We start from the raw sequence: 23,119 nt of genomic DNA on the forward strand, positions 1-23,119 counted from the left end.
TAGAAACATGCTGAGCATCCAACTCCTGAAAACCAGGCTCCTTTCTGGTGCCTCAACTTGGACATCAAAATTACCAACCACTCTAGGAAACTTTATATTAAATATTGCTCCTGTGTACATCACTACAGATTTGGGTGCCAGCATGTTTTATTTGGAAGACACATGGTATATTAGTGGCACTAAAATAAAGCATAAAAATGGACTTTTTTATTTCTACATAAATATGATAAAATTGGAAGTGTCAAACTTTCAGCGATGTAATTCTCTATAAAACTTAAATAAAATACCTATTTGGCCTGCAATGACAGGAGGTCTTACTACCAGAAGGATCAGTTTGTCAAGCAGGAGATGAAGAAATCGCACTACCGGCTCCAGTTGAGAGGAATTTAAAGCTGAAATGCTGCTCTTCAGTTCACTTTCCAAGTTGTTTTCCATAATTCTCATGTCTCCTATTCGCACAGGGAACATGTGCTCATCCAGAGCATGGACAAGTGCAAAGAACTTGTCAAGATAAGGGTCCTACAACAAGCAAGAAGCCAATAATCAGCAAGAAGCTCCAAAACTAACTCCAGTTTCTATGGATTTGTACCTCATGGATGGATTCTCACCCTCATTTTTCTATCTGGCCATTAAATCTCACAAAATTAGCAGAAACTCAACATCTTTGAGGGATCTGCCCATATATCTAACTTAATTTAATTCTAATTCTAGTTCAGAAGTTATCAGGGCAAAACTAGAGTACCCACAGACTGCATATCCTTATAAAAACAGACAAAAAATGCACTAAAATCACATTACTATTTACAGCACAAATAAAACACAAAAAACCCATCCAAATGACACACTGGGAATTAATTAAAAAAAAGTTTAAATTATTAGACAAAGTGATTGTCATCTTTCTTTTCAGATCAAAGACAGATGGAAAATACAGGGAGAAACAAGAGGCAGAGGGGAAAAGGAAAAACAAGAAAACATTATACGTCTGGGCTGTATGTTAGAGCTGTTTTATTAAACACAACAGGTAGGTCTGAAAACACTGTTGGCCATTCACCCTTTGTGAATTATGGCCAAACTCCTCATATTTTTAAGCAGAACTTCTCAAATATACTCACAGCCGAACGTGGAAAAACAGGTCTGCTGGCTCAGAACTGAAAATGAGATTGTAATTTCACTACAAGTGATTATTACACCCTCCACAGCATCAACTTTGACAGTGTTTCAACTGTCAAAAACTATCAAACTCTTTTATGACAATGACTGCTCTTAAAATCTACCTGAGTGTGAAGGGATGACACAGCAACAACTTCTACGTTGAAAACCCCTTTGTGGTTATCCACCCACTTCATCCCAGGGAGTGGAACCTGCAGGTTGATAAAAGAATAAGTGAGGACTTGACAGAAAGCAGAACTAAGGCTTTTCTATTTGAAATTGCGATTTCTTCCCTTCTTTTTTCAGATCACACATGTGCCCACACACAAGCACACACACCTGCCTAAATAGTATTTAATAAATAAATAACCTGAGAGTTGAAAATATATATGCACACACATAAATACATACACATACATCCTCTCACTTTTTAACACATGTATTCTGCTGCTTTTCAGCAGGAACATGAACTCACCTCTGGAGAAAGGACTGAATAAGCCTGTGGTGGTTTTTCCAGTGAAACAGGGAGGCAGAACTGACCAGTCTTTAACCGCCCATTTTGAAGCATCGGTATCCACTGTAATAAGAAGGAATTAACAGAAACAACACATTTCTTAAGGCTTTCTTGAACTTTGCAGGCTTCACTCCCAAATACTCAAATTCTACAGTGGGATATGAGTTAACAGTGATATTAAAAAAACTGCCCACGAATGCATTTGAATATAACCTGTGCTGAAAAACAAGGATTGAAAGACACTTACAGTGTATCCGACTGGAGTCTCCAGGGGCGTGTTTTGTTTTTGCTGACAACTGACATGGTAGAAAGTAAAAAGCAGGTGGTGGTGATCGGTCAGAGTGGCTGGAAGCTTGATCTTGATTTCCTCGTGAAAATCGGGTGATCTGTACAGAGAGCAGAGCCTCATCTGAGTCATCCATACAAACAGAGTGGTTTACTACCTTATGCTTGGGACTGAATCCCTTGAGTTAAAGAATCTGGAGGGAAGGGAGTATATGGACTATCCCAAGGGATTAGAACTTCACTTTCTAGTCACCAAGGACTGGAAAAACTTCCTAATACACAACAAATAGGCAGCAGCCCCCTCCTCACACAGGCACCCTGAACCACACTGCTCAATAAACTCCGCTCTCAAGGGCGAGACTGCCACAACCCCAACCTGCAGGACAGGAGTCTCTCCTTGGTGGTACATCTCTCCCTGGCACAGCTACAAAACCCATTAACACGTTCCTGCTGGATTCAGGAGTCCACACTCCAATTGCAATGGAATTATTTTCAAGACCAAGTAGTTTCTATTTGCAACTAAAGTCTAAAAGGCTCCAGCAAAACAACAAGCACATGCTAACATGAGTTTATAACATAAATCTTCCTGACTAGTAACCAGGAGTTGTACTCAGACCATCTGCTGAGCTGGGCTACGTGCTCAGGATCACACAATGCTGGTTTGTGCCAGAACAAAGACTTTGGCTCCCAGTTGTCACAAAATTCTCAGAACAGCATCAACTGACACTGCAGTCACTGTGAGTGCTGTCCAGGCACTCATTGATAAATTATAAACACCGACAGTCACTGGTGAATTACTTCACTTCCACACTGGTAAAGCTTCCCTCGGGTGGAATCACACTTTCCACATGGGGCCATGCCATTTCCCAAGCTGTCATGTGTTTTACCTGTTGTGATACACTACTGCTGTGTATGCTTCTTTGGAAAATTCAGGACAGCTGGATTTGCCGAAGATGACCTGCAAAAAGAGAAAAAACACAGAAATCTCCCTATAAAACTGTGCCAAGAATGTGTTCCATAGTCCTGCAGAGACATTTATAGCTCCATTTACCAGTGTGTGCATCTGTAAAGCTACATCTGCTTGTTTCCTGCCCCTTCACTTATAGGCAATTTTTTACTTAGTCACGGAAGAATCACAGTTTTAATAACCCCAGTGACACTTGCACACAGATATGGCTGAAGAACTGTTGAATGCAACCACTTCCCACAGATCCTCACTGACTGTGGATCACTTCTGGGCCTGGACACAAGTCTGTCACCTTTAATTTTGTTGGCATGGATGCAAAGATGCTGTTCCAAACATAAGGGGTGTCCACTGCAAACACAGAATCATAAAATCACAGAATAATTTTGGTTGGAATGGACCTTAAAGCTCATCCAGTTCCACTCCCTGCCATGGGAAGGGACACACTAGACCATGTTGCTCCAAGCCCTGTCCGACCTGGCCTTGAACACTTCCAGGGATGGGGCAGCCACAGCTTCTCTGGGCAACCTGTGCCAGGGCCTCACCACCCTCACAGTAAAGAATCTCAGGTTAAAATTCCAGCTACTTTGCAAACTCTCTACAAATGTACTCTTTGCTCTGGAGTATTGTAATTTTATACTCCTCCAAACTTGTAATTTTGAAATGTATTTCAGTGAGGTTTTCTTTAACACAGGGGTTTCATGACTTCAGCGTGTACTCTGCCTTCCACACAGAGCACAATGTACTTCCCTCACCGGCATGGCATTGCTTGGGTCCTCTCCATACATGAACTGGACTTTTACAGTGATATTCCTGGCAGATCCTTGGCGGTTGGCAAAGTTAAGGCTCTGTGGATAGACGTAAAGTAGATTCCTGCAAGATACAAAGGCATCAAGTGATGAGAGGGTTCACACGTTTATTAATGCTGTTATTTAAACCTCTGTGGAAACACTCAGAGAGTCAAAATGAAGGTTTTGACCCCTTATTTCAGACATCAAAAGACATAATTTTAAACTCTCACCATATTTTGAAATAGTTCCTGTTTAGAAAGGCACTTGAAAAATACATAAAAATTTCCCAGTGATTCTACAATATCAGAAGTTCAGGTGGAATGAAAACACGATTGTTCATATATAAAACTACTGAGAGGTGTTTATTTGCTCAATATAAAGCAGCTGGTTTCTCTTAAATATCCCCCTCCTAGTGGTCTGTCCTTTTTTTCTTTTTTTTTTTTAAATCTCTTGACATCATGATGACTCCAGGTTACATTTCTCCTCTGAAAATGGATTAAACTAAATGGGTATCTGTAGCTTCAGGTAATGACAACACTCCCAGGTATCTAAAGAACTGCTTCAGAGACCGAAGTAATAAAGTGCTCATCACATCCACAGGGAACGTGGCAGGATGTAATGGGAGGAAATTGCAGCACAGGAGATTTAGGATAGACACAAGGGAAAACGTGCTGGCTCTAAGGAGAGTTAAGCAGTAGAACAAATTGCCTGGGAGGGTGTGAAATCTCCATTTTCTGGTAGTTTCTGAGGAGAGGTGAGGCACACACCCCTCCAGATGGGTTTATAGACAAGCCCCCTTCACTGGGCAGAGGACACACTTTGGAAACCCCTTTCAGCTCTGTTTCTTCAAGTCTGTGATTACTTGAACAGCGATGAGATGCAAAATTCTGCGGTATTTGCCATCCTCTGAGACCCACTGAGTCTTTGACAAGAAGGTGAAAGTTGGATTCACACTCCATTAGCAAAACTGTCCACTATAAGTCCCCACCTGCCTTGTAAGCATATAATTTAGACCTGGAGAAAGTCCCTTGCATATTCTTTTAAAGTAAAAAAGACAACAGCCCAAAAACTTTTCCACTCAACACTCAGTTATTCAAAGGAAATGTACCTTCTTTAGCCCCCAAACAAGCCAAAATATATGATTATACACCTTTAAAAGAGCCTGGAAATCCCTAATTCATCTCCCACATAGCCCTGCTCACCCCACCAGCATCATTCCCTCTTGGACATCCTGGCTCCTATAGCTCCAACCACAGGATCCAAGAGGGATGCTCACACTGCCTACTCATGTGCTGCCTTTATCTGCCAGGGATAAACAACTGGCACGTTGCATTTTACCCAAACACTGAAGAACCAGCTCTTTAATACCTCTGGTTTGTCAGGCAAGAGGAAAAAGAGGCCCCTTTCCCTGCTGTTCCCCTCTGGAAACTATTCAGTGGATCTGAACACAATTTTTAAGTAGTTTCCAACTGTTGCTTGTCCCAGAGAGACAAGAAACAACAGATGGGTACAGAAAAGTGAAGTGAGGAGCACAGCAGGACAACATTTAAAGCACAATAAAGCAGCTGCTGTGGAGTGCTGGCAACAGGAGGCTGAAAACAAAGATACTCTTTTTTGGATTCTCAGGAGGGTGGTAACTCAGTGAAGGTACCTGGTCCCTTTTTAGATGCCATGGGTATCCAAAACACATGCACTGGGCTAGAGGTAGAACCCTCCTGGAGGAGCAGCTGGAAAGAGGGGCTGTCCTAAGCTATCTGAAATGGCATCAGATGTCAATTTTTTGGCCAATGAATCCCACCCAATGGCAGCAACTCCATTTGCTCCCCGATGGCCATGGACAGTCCCATCTGTACAGACATGAGCTAACGCTGGTCCTATGGAGTTCCCTAAGTGCAGTCCAGCTGTACAGCTCCAGATAGATATACAGGGCAGGGCTATGAACCAGGCTCTGCTTCACCCCTCCAGGCAGAGGAATATGCTTAGCTGGCATGTGGGAATTCCTTCCCTCTCAAGTCCTTCATGGTGAATTAAGTTTTTGAATCCCATCCCCACTGACTGCCTAATCAACGCTCTAGTACTATTTCAGAGGGGGCCTGTGCCATTTTTGTGACTCTCCTAAATTACTTTGTTCTGGCATGAATACATTTGCTCCTTGATGTTCTTTTTAAAATGAAAATGGATATGAAAATTTACTCTAAAATGTACTTTGCTCATAAAACTTTTATTAAGTATTATTAGTGCTTAAGAGAAGGATTTAAGGTATTTGTGAAGCCAGGCTACAGGATCTCTATATTAAAGGCAGTCTTATGCTTGGACTGATTTATGCTGAGCCTAAGCCAAGCTTGCAGTTCTTCTGTCAGAGCTTGGCTGTTGGGAGGGAAGGAGACAACTCAGTGGGAGTGGGATCCATTCCCCCTCATCCTGTCCCTCCAGGCCCTTGTCCAAAGTCCCTCTCCAGCTCTCTTGGAGCCCCTTTAGGCACTGGAAGGTGCTCTAAGGTCTCCCTGGAGCCTTCTCTTCTCCAGGCTGAACATCTCCAGCTCTCCCAGCCTGTTGTCTACTCTACACAGGTAAAAGTCACAGATTTTCCTGCCTAAGCACAGTTACAGGAGTCATGGAAAGGGGCTGAGGACTGAAACACTGACAGGAACATTAGAAATGTCTTGATTTCTACCAATAAAAGCTTCAGCCAGGAGCTTTAAACCCAAGGACTTGTGTCTGGAGCCTTTATTAAAATGCTATGCAAAATATATGCAAAGCTTACCCTATTATCTCAAACAGATCTCAAAAGTACTTCTACTTCCATAAAATGAATTGCTACAGTGCAAAGGCTTCCCAAGCCATGGAAATAATGGCACCAGGCACTCCTCTAAATATTTATGTAATGTGATTGCAGCCATCTTGCAAAATCCATCATAAAGGTATTAAAATATTAAGAGCTGATCCTATCTCTTAAGAGGGAATTCCTAACTATCATGAAAATTTCCCTTTTCAGTAAAACCCAGAGACCTTTTCCTTTACTTTATTCCTACTATAAAAATCATTTAAAGCCCATTTAATCAGGGTCACCTAGGTGCATGAAAGATCTCCAGGATCATGTTTGTTATATACATCTTTCCCTGACTGGGCTAACAGCCCTCAGAGGCAGGATTATCCCTTAGGGTTTCCACAGCTCCTGAATCTTATGTTTTAATCATGCCAGAAGCTTTTCCCCTCTCTGCTTTCCTATGTCCTGGTTTCCTTATGGACTCTGTGACTGTTGTGACATCTAAAGGTGATGTTTTGTAGTGAGCTTTTCACTGCCTGACTTCATTGGTCCTGGTATTAATATGGAAAAGTCCTTGGTAGCTAATTGTGATTTTTAATATTTGACACCAGAGCATTTTTACTATCTTTCCCCTCTGGAAAACAAACCTTTCTAAAGGGTAGTGTCACATCCAAGCAGCACAAGCAGCACATGGGACATGCAGGAGCTCCTCAAGCTGTAAACCTGGCTAAATGTCTGTTCTCCAGCTGCTATTTCTTGAGTAACTTCCTATATTTTTCTAACAACTAAGCCAAGAATAAAGATTTTCGGGGGGGTGATGGGGTTAGGAAGAATTCAAAACTATTTAAAACAAACTAGACAGACTTCTGGCAAGAAACAGTTAAAACAACAGAAAATTATTCATTTGAAACCCCATAAAACCAAAGCCACTCAAGTACTTTGAAGCTAATTGCAGAAATTCTATACTCTGGGCAACCTAAGTGCTTATCAGGCCAGACAATTCTCTTTTAAGAAATCCCCATTCTCCCCAAAGTTGGGCCTGATGATCTCCATGCTCCTGCTATTTTGCTATATTTCAGATACTACAGTAAGTCTGATCCAATACAAAATATTCTCCAGCAATTAATCTGAGATCTAAAATACTTTCACAGTATTTAATTATGAGTGGGGATGTTACCTGTATTATTATAAACCCTTCAACATAGAGAAGTTCAACATATTAGACAACAACTTCATTTTAAAAATATTTTTTCTATGGATGCTTCATATCATACGTGCATTTGTACATGAACAACAAAAAGTCTAGGGGAAGAATTACTAAACATACAAAAATCTAGCTACCTAAAAGCTCTCCCGAGTACAGACTATATTATGCATGGATTGCTTTTGATTTCTTAGATTGCTATGAGTGATTCCAGAAAGAGAAATACCTTTCGCTCACACTGCAATACTACTCAAAAAATGTCCATGTTTCCATGCAGAGACCCGCTGCAGAACAGGGTATTTATTTCAGAGCACTTGCAGCCTTGCTTTATGTAGTGTGAATCTTAAACAGCAAAAAAAAAGGGTAAGGTGAGAAATGTAAGTGAGATATTATTTATCTCACCCACCTCTGGAAAGCAGCTCTTAAAAAATAAGTTTTATATGGTGTAAATTACTGCACAAACCTTAACACAGTAGAATCACATCCAGGCAATCTCTGGACCTAATTCCCTCTTTCTCACTTAATCAGAGCTAGATGACAAGTAAATCCACTGCAGCACAATGAGTTACATCAGAAAACGGCACAAGATGAGAATCAAGTCATGTGAATCATCTGGGAATATTTTGCCCTTCCATAGCTTATCAAGGAGCTGCACAACCTGAACACCTAGTGCTCTTAAGTGTGGTAAATACTTTCATACTCCCGAGGCAATAAAAGGAATCAAACAACACAAACAAGTAGCAATTTGAGCCCTTATCAAGATTATGACCCAAAATTAATCTATTAGAAAGAGTTGTGTGAAAAACACTACATCATCAATAACATTTTATAACAGAAGGTCTGGCAGGTGGAAAAGTTCAGAGCCAGTTTAATCAGCAACGTGCCCGTCTCTCAGTTTTATCTTCCCAGATATCAACCTACATCTGTGAGGGGTTACGTTCGTGCACATACACACAGTTTAATGATCAACCCACCGGCCGCCTCTTCTGAAATGAAGAGGAGTATAAATAGACCCAATTCTGCAACTCAGAGCAGCCACACAGCGAAAACTATTAGTGGGAAAAGTCTCTGCATCCTGCAAAGAGAAAACATGAAAATCACTCTGGTCCTACTATTCATGGCCCCCCTTGCTCTTTCAGCAGACAAGGATTATTTCTCCGTTGATTCTGCCGGATCTCCCGAGACCAGATCCAGATTTGCCATGTTGGATGATGTACGAATCTTGGCCAATGGACTCCTGCAGCTCGGGCATGGCCTGAAAGACTTTGTCCACAAGACCAAGGGGCAGATGAATGACATCCTTCAAAAACTTTACATTTTTGATAGGTCCTTTTACGAGCTCTCCCTGCAAACCAGTGAAATCAAGGAAGAAGAAGAACAGCTCAGGCAAACCACGGCCAGATTGCAGATCAACAACGAGGAGATAAAGAATCTCTCGCAGGAGATGAATCTGAAGATTGAAGACCTCATTCAAAACAAAATCCAGCTGCAAGAGAAAGTGTGGGGACTGGAGGACAAAGTCACCAAACTGGCCATCATCCAGCCTTTGATGCAAGAGACAAAAGAGATTTCTTCACTCAAAGTAAGTGACCTGTGAAAGGCCCTGATACACAGAGCCCAAAGTTCACTCTAATGCCATTATCAATAGTTATGCAACAGAAGCTTGTGCTTTCCCTTCTCTTCGCTGTCATACTACTCTGTATTTTGAGAAATCACTGCCATAATCTTAAAAGAATCACTATCTTAATCTGATATATTGTACATTTTGCAGTAAAATTCCCCAGTGAAATCAGTGAGAAATTGTGAAATTATAAAGCTCTGTATCATTTTCAGTATTTTTGCAAATCAAATTCAGGATATTTTGTTATCATGATGATAAAAAAGTCTTGCAATGGGGAAAATTATGTGATTCCCAAGCCGATGGCTTGTCATCATCTCATCCCAAATCAATGCACTAGGAACTGCCTGCTCAGTGTAGAAACGGAGTTTAAACCTTTAAACAGGGGCAGCTATAGAATCCATATATCCTCCAGGACCAAAGAAACTTACAAGTGTTGATAAAATTAATGTTTAGAGAATTATACCTGCAAGTATTTAGGTGGGTATAAGGTTTTCTACAGAAAAGGAAGTGTTAACTGTATTTTGCAGAAGCATAAAAAGTCTAAGAAACTAGTTAAAGAAAATACTGGATGTTTGTGTCAAAGCAGATGAAGCCCAATCTCCCAAATCCCAAGCTAATACCCTAAACGCTGGGAATTGTTCCCTTTTTTGGTCAGTGACATACACCTAATTTGAATCAAGGGCCAACTCCACAGAACATAAATTGTTCTGGATGTGAAAATGGAAGGAAAGCAACAACAAAAATGGTCTACAAAGTAGTTTGTCTTGGAAAAAAATGGGTGTTTATTTCGGAAGGAAAGAAATTTGCCCCTTTAGAGGCAAAGCAGACACCCCTTTGAAGCTTGACTTTGATGATCCTTGTGGGTCTCTTCCAACTCAGGATATTCTACAATTCTCTGGAAAAGGAAAGGCAATGACCAATAGTTTGTGTCTCTCAAAACTGGCCCCTTGACAAGAGTTGACAAGAGTTACAGAGGCAGCACCACTGTGAAGGTCTTCTATTGCTCCTAACCACAACCTCCCTCCCTTCCTGCCCTCAGGCTTTTGTGGAGCAGCAGGATAATGACATCAAGCAGCTTCTCAAAATCGTGGAGGAGCAGCACGTGCAGCTCGACAGGCAGCACAACCAAATCATGGAGCTGGAGGACAAGGTACTGGAACCATCTCTGCTCCTCTTTTCACCTCTCCTAACACTGAAGGAGTTGAGGGCCTCGTTCAGTTTGGGGGTGTAGAGGAGAGTATGAACAATTTTGAGCACAAACAGGTGCCCATTCAGGTGAGAGGCTGCTGTACTATGGCCAGGAACAGCTCTGAGATATTGTCTCTCAACACCAGGCTGCTGCATTTTGTGACTGCTAATTTTGTTTTTTATCTTATTATCTATTATATTATTGTTCTTCCATTGGTCTTGAAGTCTCATTACTTTCTACCTCTTTCTGCTTTTCCAATATCCACCCCCGCAGGGAGCCACGTTCTGCAGTACACGTGTCACCGTAACACCGGGTATAACAGACATAGTCATATTCAATTTATTCATAAGAGGAGGCTATGAAAGGAAAATGCATTTCAGCCTAAGGAACTGTGGGTTCTGTGCTCTTTAGATGTTGGTATTATTTGTGCAAGTGATGTCACCTGAGGAAATAAGTTAAATCTGTTTGCCCATTAAGGTGCTCCTCATAAGAATGGGTCATTTACTTGTCTCATGAAGTCTGAGCAGCGGCTCAGCTGACATTCATGCACCTGAAATCTGCCAGCGTGTTGCTAAAGTTATTTTTATGTGGCAAATTGGGTATTCTAAAGGATTACATTCACAAAAAAATTATTGTCAGCACGGTATTATTCAGCTTGATCCACGAATCTCATCATTTCAGAGCCTCGGGAAATTAAGTGTAATTATGATTCTTTCAGCTAAACCACATAGAGCTCCAGGAACTCACAGAGAACTCCTTCACGGAGGAGCAACCAGAACCAGAGACCATCCCCTTTCCTGTGCTCAAAGCCACAGCTGGAAGATACAGATCTGATGGTGAGGCCTCATCTCTCAGACATGACTACACTACACATTGCATTCACAGTATCCTCTGTGAAAGTTTTGAGTTGGTATTTAAGTCAAAGACTAAAACTAAAAGACTCTTATGTTATACACAGGGGTGTGGGAAGGAGCTACATTTCTTGCTTTGGGAAAAATACCATCACCTATTTAGCACCACTACAGGTGTACTTGTCTCTGGGGTGACCCATGAGAACAATGTCCAATAATGCAGCAATCCTGTCCTCAGGATCCATTCACCTCTTGTAAATACGTGCTGTGGCCATCCTTCAACCCATGTCTGTGTTGCAGAGTATGATCAGAGAACTAATTTACTTCACATTGTCTAATTAAAAGATTCAGAAGAGCTTTCTATACAGTTGAAAGGTATTGGTGAAGCCCAGCAGGGGAAATGGTATTTATAGGGAACTTTACATGGGGTAGAAAGTCCATTTGTCAGAGTCTAGTCTTAGGCCTTAGAAACTTTCCAAAAGTCTCCAAACTGAAACCTTGCCTATCTTAAAAAATACAGGCAGTTCAACCTATGTACAACATGGCAGTATTATTATGCTCAAAGTAGTCTGCCCATTCCATGACATTTATTATAAAATCCCCAATATGATAATTCTACTTTTTTTTTTGGCTCTCAACTTACCACACCTAAAGCAGGATTTCTAAGTGCCTGCTGTTTGCTTTCCCAGGTGCTGCTCCTGACTGCACTGCTCTCTATCACAGTGGTGAGCGGTTCAGTGGTGTTTACACCATTAAGCCCAACGGGTCAGAATCCTTTGATGTCTACTGTGAAATGAAATTTGGTAAGAGCTGTGCCAGCAATACTCTCATTTTCACATAAGTAGCTTCTTATAAGCCAAACAACTGTGTCTCATCACAAAGTACACAAAAACTTACCAGGATTTATGTATCCTCTTGACTTCTCCTACTGGCCTGTCTGTGCTCTGAACTCAGGTTTTCCATATCCTGAAATCTCCTTAACACTGCTTTCATTCTTTACTCACCTTTTGCTTATACCAAGGAAAGGACTTTCAATCATATGACATCAATTAAGTATATCAAAAGAACAAGCCCCTTTAGCTACAGATAATGAAAACGGTAATTATAAAAGCCATTATATGGCAACCACGAATAGATCTCCCAAGGAAAAGCAAACAGTGGATGTGTAAATAGCTCCACATGGGGCTGCCCTGTGCAAAAAGCTCCTTCGCTTACATTGGTTGAAACTGGTGTTGTGATCTGGTCAGGAGAAAGGCCCCACTGAAGCTCCAGTGGCACTTCATCCCTCCTCCAGAGCTGTCCCAGCAGCCAAGCACTATCAGCAGAGTGAGTCTGACAATCTGATCCAACGTCTAGAGCTTTTCACATCTCTTTTTCATCATTTTCTCTGTCTCTCAGCCCTCATAAATGAATGAAACCCAGTTAAGGCAGCCTATCAAAGCCAGTCCAGTGAGCTGAGTCACCACGAGCGTGGTGACGACACTCAAATGGTCCCACATTCTCTTCAGCTGGGCTCACTTGAATTCCCTTCACGAAGATTTTAACTAACTCATTCTACCTCAAAGTTGGAGCACCCAAGAGCACACTCATAGACAGGCAATAAGGCCAAGTTGTGATTCATTTTCCCTTTTCACAGGCACCTCCTGGACTGTAATCCAGAAGAGAGTGGATGGATCACTGGATTTCAACCAAACATGGGATGCCTACACAACGGGTTTTGGTGACCTCAATGGTAAATATGCCTTTTTTTGTCTCTTTGTATTAATTGATTTGAGAAGCTGAATCTTCTTATGGAGAGGTGTTCACATGAGAGCAGGCAAAACCTGCAGTCAAATCTGAACAGGTGACTGATTCAGCAGAGTACCACAAAGCACTTACCAGAACACACAACTCAGTAAAATTCTCAAAGACACCCCTTCAGATGTGTGTTTAGAAACTGAATCAGGCCAGAATCCTTTAAATGCTATTTTATCAAGATTTTACTATCGATAAAAGCACCACTCAAAGCCTTAAAAATATTCACAAACGCAAAACCTCACAAAGTTTCTGTCGCTACTTTCTCAATCTCTGCAATCCTGTTTCCCCTAAAACCATGAGAAGAATTTTTCCAACCTCAAGAGATGCGAATGCTGTGTTTGCTCCCCTGAGCAAACACATCTGGCTCCTCTGTGCAGTGGCCAATCCCCTCTATGGTGGGATAGGGTGAGGAAACACCCACATTCCCCTGTTAATCATCAACTCCAAAGAATGTGTAGCATCAAGAGCTGCCCAACAGCAGCTCTTTGCCCATCCAAAGTATTTTCCTTATTTTTCTCACAGAATTAGATGAGTCTCCTTTTGTTTAGAAAATATTTTTACTTTCTAGGCACAGTGCAGATCTAAACCTCACCAAGGTGGGCAGCAGTATTGACTTATTTCCATATCTTTTACAATAAAGAGCTGCTGTATCTCAACCTTTGCCTCAATTTTGAGACAGTAACTCACAACTGAGGTAGATTTTCACCTGTACAGTTTTACTGATCACATTGAAAGCTATAATTGCTCCTTGAGTAGTCTCCAATTCCCAAATACTACACCAAGATTAAGCCACATCTTTTCAATGTCAGGTTTTACATTGTTCTCAGTTATGTCCTACTCAGTGCATGTTCTGAGGTGATCAAATATACCAGGTTACTGCTACTAACCTGTAAATGGTGGGAGTATTTTACTCAACCATCTTATCTTCTATGGCTTTAAATGCCAGCTGCACACCTGGCACTCACATTCAGCCACACTTTCTACATATGGCAATTACCTGCACTGATAATCAGCTACTTAATGAATATAATATATGAAACTAATTAAACTAATTTCCAAGAATTCCAGTAATAGAAAAATTCCCTTTCTACACAAGGGAACCCAAGTTTAGTTCTGCAGCTCTTTCCTTATAAAACGCAACAATTGCCATTAGGTTTTATGTATGTCATTTGCTTCATTTGTCACACAGTTCCAATTACATGTTTTAAATGTCTCCCTCTCAGAGTTTCACATGACGTGGGACAGTTAAAGAGAGACGTTCCAGTTCATTTATATCTCTTGCTTTTATTGATCATTGGTGTGCAATTAAACAGAGGAAAACAAAAAGAATGTAGCAGCAGACCTCTGCAAAGATCAACAGTCCCCAAGACTCAAATTATTGATTTAATTAAAGCAATTAATAAATCCTTTTAAATACTATTTTCACACACACTACTTACAGGTTATCTGTAAAAGCAAACTCAACAGCAGTGTGAAAAATGTGGGTTTTTAGGGAAAGTGTATCACGCAGCCCCTTCCCCACAAACTTCTGTCCCTTGTCCTCACCTCTGACATCTCCCAGGTCTGCCCTTGTGCAGATTACTTGAACACATATTTTCAAATATTTATATTTTAAAGGTGAACAAGCTGAGGGATGGGTTAAAGATCTGAAATACGTGGTGTATGTATGCCTAATTCCACATTAATAACATTTATTTACTCCAACTTTGCAGAGGAATTCTGGCTGGGCCTGAACAAGACCTATTCCATCACTAAACAAGGGGATTATATCCTACGGATTGAGCTGCAGGACTGGAAAGGAAACAAACGTCACATCGAGTACTTGTTCAGCTTGGGAGGCCCCGACACCAACTACACCCTCCAGCTTTCCCGGATCTCCGGGAGCATTCCCAACGCCCTCCCAGAGCAGACAGAGCTGCAGTTCTCGACTGCAGACCGCGATGTGGACACAAAACATGACTCCAACTGCCCACAAAACTTCCTAGGTATCAGTATGCTGGGAATATTAATATAAGAATTGCTCTGTTGCACGATTTATAGGATCATGGAATTCTGGAATGGTTTGGGTTGAAAGGGAACTTAAAGTTCACCTAATCCACACCCCTGCCATGGGCAGGGACACCTTCCACTGTCCCAGGTTGCTCCAAGCCCTGTCCAACCTGGCCTTGGACACTTCCAGGGATGGGGCAGCCACAGCTTCTCTGGGCAACCTGTGCCAGGGCCTCACCACCCTCACAGGGAAGAAATTCTTCCCAATATCCCATCTAACCCTGCCCTCCTGTGTTAATTACCAACATCAGAAACAGAACAGGCAGCACAGGTTGAAATAAACCCCCAGAATGAGATTTTGAGCTATGAAGCCAAGGGCAGTCCCTGCTCTGATGCTTGGTCTGGTGTGGAAGCCCTAGGTAGGATTGTTTAATGCCTTCTTGCAAAAAAACACAGAAGACAAATTGACTCTTAACTCCATTTTAACTACAACCCAAAAGTTAGAATGACAGTGAGGTTCCATTCAAAGGCAGATTTTAGTTGTTTGTCAAGTATACATATTATAATCACTTTCAAAAGAGCAGGAGATGCAAGGCTCCTTAGAGATAATTTTTGGTTAAAGGGTTCTTAATGCTTTGATTTTCTAGAGCTTTTATGTTTGCCAGTTTATAGGAAAAAGCAAACAATTGAAAAAGCAATCAAATGATTAAACCATAGGATGGAGAATTGCCCTCCAGGTACCTGCTTCATGCAAAAAACATTTTGTACATCCTTCTAGGCTTGAAAATTTTGAATGTCTGAAACAATGCCCAGAGTGTCACTCAGCTCTTGGGTTCAGTTTTGGGTCCCCAGCAAGGGACCCAAGGAAGACATTGAGGGGCTGGAGCATGTCCAGAGAAGGGAACAGAGCTGGGGAAGGGTCTGGAGCACGAGAAGCAGCTGAGGGAGCGGGGAGGGGCTCAGCCTGGAGGAAAGGAGGTTCAGGGGGGACCTTCTGGCTCTCTGCAACTCCCTGACAGGAGGGTGGAGTCAGGGGGGATCAGGCTCTGCTCCCAGGGAACAAGGGACAGGACAAGGGGAAATGGCCTCAAGTTACACCAGGAAACTTCGATTGATATGATGGAAAACCCCTTCACAGAAAGGGTTGTCCAGCCCTGGCAGAGCTGCCCAGGGCAGTGGTGGGAGCCCCATCCCTGGAGGGATTTAAAAGGCATGTGGATGTGGCACTTGGGGATATGGGTTAGTGGTGGCCTTGACAGTGCTGGGGGAATGGCTGGAATCAGTGACTTCAGAGGACTTTCCCAACCTAAATGGTTCTACAATTTGGGTATACTGGGTAATCATCAGTTCTAGAGTCTAAAGCAGATTTATGCTGCAAACAGGAGCTGTTCCTCAGAAATGGAGCAGTGTGTCAGAGTACAAGTGGCAGTAACTGACATTCCCACGTTGTTCCTTAGGAGGCTGGTGGCACAGTGAGTGTGAGGAAACCAACCTGAACGGGAAATACGTCACGCCAAGGTCTAGGGCAAGACTAGACAGAAGAAAAGGCCTGTACTGGAAGCCTAAGAAAGGAAGATACTACTTGCTCAAGTCAACTAAAATAATGATACACCCAACGGATTTAAAAAGCTTTGACTGAGGGCTCGACCTGATGCATTTTAATTCAGAACATACTCACTGAACGTTACCACATCAAAGGACTACATGTTTTGTTTACTAACAGATGCCTCAATCCATACCCTGTAAGGAGTCTTCTCCAATACATAAACCTGAGGCATCTGAGATGGTCTTACAATACATTTGGTGAGTATTTTTATTCCCTCAAGCCTCAGTGTCAATGTGGAGCTTTTACCTCCCCAGGATGAATTCTAATGCTTAAGAGTCAACCACCTACTCACGTACTGAATAATATTGCTTTGGGGGAATGGGTTTTCAGGCTGTTGCATTTGGTTTTGGGTTGTGTAGTAGGGAAAACAAAAAGTGTTTCAGGAAACAAAGGGCTGGCATGATGGTATGGAAAAACATTTAGGTGTTAACCTATGGGGAAAAAAAGAAATTTTGTTTCTTAAAGTAACTAATTTCATGTTTGGTTCATTTTACTGTGGAATGTTTTTGTGAGCAAATGGAAGATGGGTAATTCCCCCTTGTAGGGCTCTGTGTACTTCCAGGCAAGTTCTCAGCAGTGTAGCTGAGGCCAATCATCTCTGGAGGACTGTACTCACACAGTTTTAGGTGTGTGCACACACACATCAGTGAGCCAGAGCACAGAGCTGATATTTTAGATACCACACTGAAAAATAATTTCACAACTATGGTTTGTTAAGAGCTAAACTTCAAAGCTTACTGAAATGAGTAAGAGATCTGTTCTTCTCATGTGAAACGAATCAGAGCCAACCCTTTGTGACTTCTTAGTACAACCAAGAAACAAAATGAAAGGCCAAGTGAGAACACAACAAAACGCCTTTCAAACAGAGAACAGCTGCCTGAGGGGCAACTCCAATGGGGCCAGTGGTACCAACCCACAAACTCTGTAGGCACAGCCCATGTGACAGTGTTGGTCCAGCTCCTTAGGACATTCCCATGTTTAACTTCAGCTGCAGGACACTAAAGATCAGTGCCACACTTGGGGCTGGCTGGCCCTGGCAATGCTGAGGGATCCAGACCCCAATTCTGCAGTTACAGTGAGTCATATTGACTTGTCTATCTCACCCAACCCTTGTACAGTACAGATTTTTTATCTCAACATTTGCAACCACACAGAAAATGGTTTTAAACTGTAATTTTCCAGAGCAAACCAACTGTGAACACAATGTGCTAATTACAGAAACACTGCAAAGAATACTTTTACTTCTCATGGATTTATTATAAAGAAGAGATCAAGCAGTGCTGCTTATTTGTACTGGTGTATTGTAATGTTTAATTACCTGTCCAATAAATAAATAAATATAACTTTTCAAAAGACACAATATGAAACTTGACTGAACTCTTCTTATAAGCTTTGGTTTATAAAAATCTGTCTTGTATCTAAATTTTACAAAAAGAAATAACGGATTTGGTAAGTTGGTGAAATTACTCAGCTGAAATTACTCAAACATGTAATGTCTTCAAAGATACTGTGAAAAAGCTTTAAATTAACAATGAACAGAAATCTGCTCCCTGTCTGGTCTTAGTTATAGAAAGGTTATTGTTTTTCAGGATATTCAGAAAAATTTCTTATCTTCCAAAGATTGTTTTTCAGGCATTGTAAACAAAGAAATTGCTTTTAAATCAAAATGGAAATATGAATGAAAACATTAAGTATTTTCTCCATTTTTCCTTCCTCAGAAGAAAAAAAGTCACTGAAAGTGTCAGAAAGTAATAAAACCAGTAATAGAATGATGACTTTAGCAGACAGATAAAGGACAAATGCTACATAAAACTGAAAAGAATTCAACTAAATGCCACCTTGAATTCTGGGAAATGGTGAAATCTCTCACGTGCTCTTATGCACAGCCAATTTTGGTGCAAATATGTTTGTCCCTTCACAACTGTGTATCTTCTGCTGTGTCACTCTGAACCCTCTTAGTGTCTCTGGCACAGCAGATCTACCCAGACACCAAGTTTTGCAACAACCCAGCTGATAAGGTAGGAATTTCTAGACTTGCCAGTCTGAGGCCCTGAAATGTGAAATGTATTTCAAATCTCTGACCTGTATGTGGTATTTGGAACGTAGACATCCCTGGCAGGAAACTCCAGGATTTCTCTTGTAGGTCTGACTCTGCTGTCTGGGTAGAGCTTCACTTGCAGCAGCTCTGGAGTGAGACAGTAGTGGGGGTTCTCTGGAGCTGGAGATATGTCTATCTTTAATTGAGCTGTAAGAAGAAAATTATTTTATTACAATAAATAGAAATTAATTTAAACAAAAAAAGCATAATTATGCTTTCCTTCTTCTGATTAATATACTACATATTAATTCCATAAAAAAACAAATTATAAATTGCAGCCAATGTGGATTTGTTAAAAACAAGTATCAGCAAGTCAAACTGATATCTAGGGCAACTGGGGGACCAGATAATAAGGACCAACAGAAAATATGTATCATAACAAATCACGGATGATTTTTTCAGAGGCAAACTGGGGAAATACAGTGTAGATAATGCTCCTGTGAGGGCCAACTGTTGTTACAAACAGAGGAAGGGTATTGAGGAAGGGTTGAAAAACCCTGAGACTTGTCAGGCTACAAAACAGAGGTGAATAGGATAAACTAATAATGGTATTCAAGTGCTTGAAAGGTTGTGATCACTGCCCTGAGGCCATGGCAGACCACAATCAGTTTAATTTGCAGCAAGATGATTTCGCCAAGTTTTCTTAATGCTTAACCTGAGCGCAAGGACAGCTGAGCGCCGGGGAGATGATCCAAGGAAGCAGCAGGATTGCTGTCACTGGAGATTTTTAAGAACAGGTTAAGTAAATATTGTCAGGAATAGCACAGGTCAGGGACCAGTTTCACTGCTGGTGTGCCAGCATTTCTGTTTCCCTTTCTCAAGCAGAGGTGGAGTCTGTTCCTATTAACCCAGGAGAGGGATCTCCTCTTGGATAGAGAGTGGAAAACAGGGTTCCTCAGTCTCCGCTGGGTTTTGGGCACTGGGATTTGCATCCTCCTCTCACAGATACTACTCTCAGTGTGACAGGAGCTGCACGTGCACTTGTGAAAAACCTGCCAAAACGCACCTTAGTGCTCCTGGTCTGCCATGGATTGGTGTCAATGACTTCTTTAGGGTTCCTGGGTGACAACACCCAAAAACTGAGGGCAGTTGGGAAGGATTAACCAAATACCTTAACATGTGACCTAAAAAGATCCCCTTTGATACCTGTGATGGGTCTCAATCTCCGTAGCACCGATGACGGACGTCTCATGTCAGCCAGGAACTTGTACAGATCCTCATCACTCAGGCGATCGCCCTCCTGTTGGGGTAGGAAGAATCTGGTTATCTAAACAACCCACCAGAACGGCCAGAGAGTGAATAAACCATCTCACTCTACAGTCTCTTTCCTCTGACATCAAAATCTACCGTCCCAGAACAAGGTGTTAACATTAACATGTTAAATTACACTTCATTTCTCCATCCTTTTCCCTTCCTTTATCCCTTATTAATCATCACGACAGCTACAGGAACTTTTAATTGAAAACCTTTTCTCTCCCCATCAATATTATCTTTTTCAAAACTGAAAATGGCTGTTAAAAGATTTCCCCAAAAATATCCATTTTTTAGAAAGTATAATAGTTTGAAAAAGTATCTGTCATTCAGGTAGTGAGTCTCATTTCTTCTCCTCTGCCCTTCCTTTGGGATGAGTCTAAATGAGCCTTACTTTCCAGGACAAGTGTTAAGAAACAGTGGGAAGTGGAAGGAGTGTTGTCAGTCTTCCTTGCACCACATTCTAGTAGCTCAGAGTTTTGTTAATTTTGCAAACATTACAGAAAATGTGACTCTGCCACTCTTTAACTCCAAAGCAGAAGCCATCTGCTAATAAAGGTAATAAATCACAATATTAAAAAAAAAAGGCAAATGGCAGGATAAAAACACCGGGTAGTGTTCAACTAATTAGACTTAAGAAAAAGAAGATAAGAATCAGAAATTTAGAATTTTAATGTTTGGCAGTTTTTAAAGGGCAAATTAATAAAACAAGCTGTTTCAAAGCTGTCAAGAGAAAACAACCTCAACAAAGTAAATAAATACATGCTTTTTAAATCCTTGATAACTTAGTGGCCAGTGTGAAGTGGTGTTTTACACCACTTTTATTCCAACAAGGGCTGCAGAGCAGGTCAGGGGAAAGGCTGCATTAGCAATGCTGTAATGCTTTTTTTTGCCTTACTTTTTTCATTGCAGAACTGGATTTTATTAATCTCCCAAGTAAAAGGAGCTTCCAGTGCTTTTCTGTCACTGACACAGAGACCCATTTCACTCCTATTGAGTTTCATGGACACAGAGAGCACCAGAGGCAGGAGTGACCCTCACTTACATGCTCTGCATCAGTATGACCTGATGTCCCTGATGACATTTCTCCTTATCACTACTGTATTTAAGACCAGACTTTGGATGGCTCCCCACAGTGCAAGTGGCACATAACCAAAACAATCAAGAAAAAAGGAAAAAATAAGAGCTTAGCCAACTTCCAATGGATAGAACCCAAATCTTTGTGTTCTCAATGAGCAAGAAATCAGACCAAAAAATACCTGCTGGTCACTGTAAAATCTGGTTTTATACACAAAGGTGACACTGAAATAAAAAGTTTTCTTAACAAGATGTGGCACTAAGCAAATCTCAGAAAATGTTTTCAGCTCACTACTTTTTGCTAAGCTTAACTAAAAATTTTATTCCATTAAATCATGTTTTCTACTTCTTCTTGGGAAAATCCCAAGCTCTGGCTGAGAAGAGCTGCCACTCAGCAAAGCAGCATCAGAAGCAGAATGCTTTGGTTTCTTAGGGATACCTGGATGTGTCCAGGGAACTGATGCCAACCTCAAATCACATTGAGGAACCTGGTTCTGAGCCTGCTGATGTTTCAATCACCCAGTGAAACCAAAGGAATCAACTGACCATCACAGAATGGTTTGCATTGGAGGGGACCTCATAGCCTATCCTGTTCCACACCCTGCCCTGGGCTGGGACACCTTCCACTAGACCAGGTTGCTCCAAGCCCCATTCAGCCAGTGACTTTTCCAGTGCATGTTAGAAAAGTCTGGAGCAAGAAAAACTGATGTTCTTCTGTGAGGACCCAGTTCTGTTAACTGGAGTGGTTAAGTCACTAAGCCATAACGATGCTTTAGCATTCAAGTCAAAAGCAGCCAATAATTTCAAGTTCCACAAGATAATTATTCACAAATTTATTGAAAGAATCCACCAATTAACTGTGAACCCATTACAGGCAGAATACATTATATAATATTATATAACTGGAAGAAAGTAGGCTATTGGGCAGAAATATCTGTGAGACCCCGGCACAGGTTGCCCAGAGAAGCTGTGGCTGCCCCATCCCTGGAAGTGTCCAAGGCCAGGTTGGACGGGTCTTGGAGCAACCTGGGACAGTGGAAGGTGTCCCTGCTCATGGCAGGGACATATAATTCTGTGATTATATGATAATTAATATATGATACAATAAACCCGCTGCATGCTGTTCAAGATCCGCCTGTGATCAGGGAAATATTACAAGCATCACAAATAAGTCATTCAGGTCTAAAGTGACTTCAAATGATCAAACCCCTCTGTCCAAGGAACAACTCCTTAATTAGACAGCTTCACATCATACCTGTTTGAAGAAGTTTGTCACTGTCAGAGTAGCTGGTCTAAAACTGGTCAGATTGCAAGCCTCATCCCCACTCGTGGTTCTCTCCAAGGAACGCCTCCCGACAATACTGGAATTCCTCCTCTCCGACCATGATCCTTTACGTTCTGCAAAAAATAAAAAGGGGAAAGAAATTAAAAAAGAAAGAAAAACGACAGTCCAAGAGCCTACTTTTGCTCCAGCCAGGATTTCCTTCACAAAAGGATTGAGGATGACTGAAGAGGTGGTTATGCTCAGGCAATCCCACTCCAGAGGCTGTGAAGCACAGCTGACTCCTGCTCCTCTGACAGCAACCTCACCGCAACGCCTTACTGCTATTATAAAGGTCTCTATCATGCTGAGATTTATGTATTTCTCTTGCTCTGAAAGATGATGAAGTTGGCAGTTTTGGGGATGCTGAAGAGCAGTTTCAGATGAACTATGTGGCTCACAAAGATTAATCCACTCCTTTGGAAAATGTTCATCAGCCTGGAACACTCTCTCAGTCTTAGAAGCTTGGTTTTAAATAATATAACAGATGGTTTGCTTGTAAAATCCTTGAAAGATAAATCCATTTGTTATCATGGACTTTTCTGTTTTAGTTCAGCCACGACCCCAGACTATCAGAAGGCCCAGGGTGGGGGGAAGCGATAAAAAGAGCAATGGCAGCTACAGGGTATGAATCAAGACTTCAGT

The 23,119-nt window shown here is 41.5% G+C and overlaps 2 protein-coding genes across 4 annotated transcripts in view; one reads left to right on the forward strand and one right to left on the reverse strand.

Moving 5' to 3' along the window:
- Nucleotides 1–23,119, reverse strand: part of DOCK7 (dedicator of cytokinesis 7) — a 99,674-nt gene that overhangs the window by 38,948 nt on the left and 37,607 nt on the right. Inside the window, 9 exon segments of the mRNA XM_027694190.1 lie at nt 288–519; nt 1,275–1,361; nt 1,625–1,726; nt 1,911–2,049; nt 2,836–2,906; nt 3,668–3,785; nt 18,810–18,972; nt 19,972–20,065; nt 22,409–22,551. Of these exon segments, the coding sequence (XP_027549991.1) occupies nt 288–519; nt 1,275–1,361; nt 1,625–1,726; nt 1,911–2,049; nt 2,836–2,906; nt 3,668–3,785; nt 18,810–18,972; nt 19,972–20,065; nt 22,409–22,551 (1,149 nt within the window).
- Nucleotides 8,666–23,117, forward strand: ANGPTL3 (angiopoietin like 3). 3 transcript variants are annotated; one of them, XR_003536053.1, is made up of 8 exons: nt 8,666–9,256; nt 10,335–10,445; nt 11,203–11,320; nt 12,025–12,138; nt 12,972–13,067; nt 14,845–15,117; nt 16,579–16,924; nt 23,026–23,117. XR_003536053.1 is itself a non-coding variant. In XM_027694390.1 (7 exons), the coding sequence occupies exons 1-7, from the start codon at nt 8,666–8,668 to the stop codon at nt 16,758–16,760; spliced, it is 1,485 nt and encodes a 494-aa protein (XP_027550191.1). In that variant the 3' UTR covers nt 16,761–17,173. The 3 variants fall into 3 exon arrangements, 1 of the variants encoding a protein (XP_027550191.1); XR_003536052.1 differs by lacking the exon at nt 23,026–23,117 and adding an exon at nt 20,989–22,170; XM_027694390.1 differs by lacking the exon at nt 23,026–23,117 and having other exon boundaries at nt 16,579–17,173.

The sequence above is a fragment of the Neopelma chrysocephalum genome, unplaced genomic scaffold (genome assembly GCF_003984885.1).
Source record: "Neopelma chrysocephalum unplaced genomic scaffold, ASM398488v2 Primary Assembly neopelma1_97, whole genome shotgun sequence".
NCBI lineage: Eukaryota > Metazoa > Chordata > Aves > Passeriformes > Pipridae > Neopelma > Neopelma chrysocephalum.